Below are 1,292 nucleotides of genomic sequence, written 5' to 3' on the forward strand. Positions count from 1 at the left end.
CCCGCAGCGCCGGCGGCGGCGCGTACGCGACGCCGCGCTCCGCGCAACGCAACACGAGGCCCTGCGGCGGCGCCCGGTCAACGACGTGCCGCAATTGCGCGGGCCGCTTGGAGAAGCTCGCGCCGTCGACCGTCAAGATCTCCCTGAGACCCCTTCCTCTGATGGCGACGACGATGCCCTCGAGGTCGTGGGCGAAGTAATCGCCGCTGGATAAGTATCCACCACCGATGCTGACGACGAAGCGGCCCAGGCACGGCTCGGTGGTCCGCGGCGCGGCCGGCGGGCGCGCGATGCTGCGCGGCGCGCGCGCAGCGCCGCCGTCGACCGGCGCCGCGGGCAGCGGCGCGGCCCGCGGCTCGGCGGGCACGGGCGCGGCGTCTGCGGCGCCCTGGGCCAACACGGCCTTCGCGCCGTCGTCGAGCGCGCGCCACGCCTCCGCGAGCTTCTCCTTGACCAGCCGCTCCCAGGTCGCTGCACTCGCGACGTCCTCGACGTCCTCGACGATGCGCTCGAGGTTCTTCCCGCAGAAGTAGTAGAAGACGGACGCGTCCTTGCGCCACTGGGCCTTGGCGAAGTCGTCTAAGGCGCGAAAGTTCTCCTCGAGCTTCGTCTTGACGAGCTCCTTGTGCGTCTTGCCCGTGTTCGCGGCGTCGCCGTCGACCTCCGCCTCGACGGCCGCGCGGTTCTCCTGCATGAAGAAGTTGTAGAAGTTGGGCTTGACGAGCTTGAAGTCGGCGACGGAGCGCGGCACGGCGGAGCGCGGCACGGGCGCGGGCCGCTTCCGCTTCGGCTCCGGCTCGCCGTCGGGCTCCTCCGCCATGCGCGCCGCCTCCGCGTTCTGGGCCTCGCCGGCGGCGACGACAAACTCGATCTTCTCGTCGACGAGCAGCGCGTTCCAGCGCCGCCGGAGCTCCGCCTCGACGGCATCGTTCTTCTCCTTGCCCGCGATGTCCGGGTTCGCGTCCTCGACGGCCTTCTTCGCGGCCGCGCGGTGCATGCTCCGGTGCCGGTTCCGCCCCCGCTTGTCGCCCGGCGTCGCCTTGACCGCCGCCTCCGCGTTCTGGGCCTCGCAGGCGGCGACGACGTGCTCGATCTTCTCGTCGTCGAGCAGCGTGTTCCAGCGCCGCCGGAGCTCCGCCAAGACCGCATCGTTCTTCTCCTTGCCCGCGATGTCCGGGTTCGCGTCCTCGACGGCCTTCTTCGCGGCCGCGCGGTGCAGGCGGTAGTACCGGTGCCGCCCCCGCAAGTCGCCCGGCGTCGCCTTGACCTCGAGCTCCTCCCGCCGCACGAGC

The 1,292-nt window shown here is 72.1% G+C and overlaps 1 protein-coding gene across 1 annotated transcript; it reads right to left on the reverse strand.

The window, feature by feature from the left end:
- Positions 1-85: 85 nt before the first annotated feature.
- On the reverse strand, positions 86-1,292 carry AURANDRAFT_69395 (expressed protein; the record flags this gene model as incomplete). The annotated part of the gene is made up of 1 exon (XM_009045163.1): positions 86-1,292. A coding segment is annotated over one exon (1,207 nt), but the record flags the coding sequence as incomplete, so codon positions are not given.

The sequence above is a fragment of the Aureococcus anophagefferens genome, assembly GCF_000186865.1.
Source record: "Aureococcus anophagefferens unplaced genomic scaffold AURANscaffold_1645, whole genome shotgun sequence".
Taxonomy (NCBI): domain Eukaryota; class Pelagophyceae; order Pelagomonadales; family Pelagomonadaceae; genus Aureococcus; species Aureococcus anophagefferens.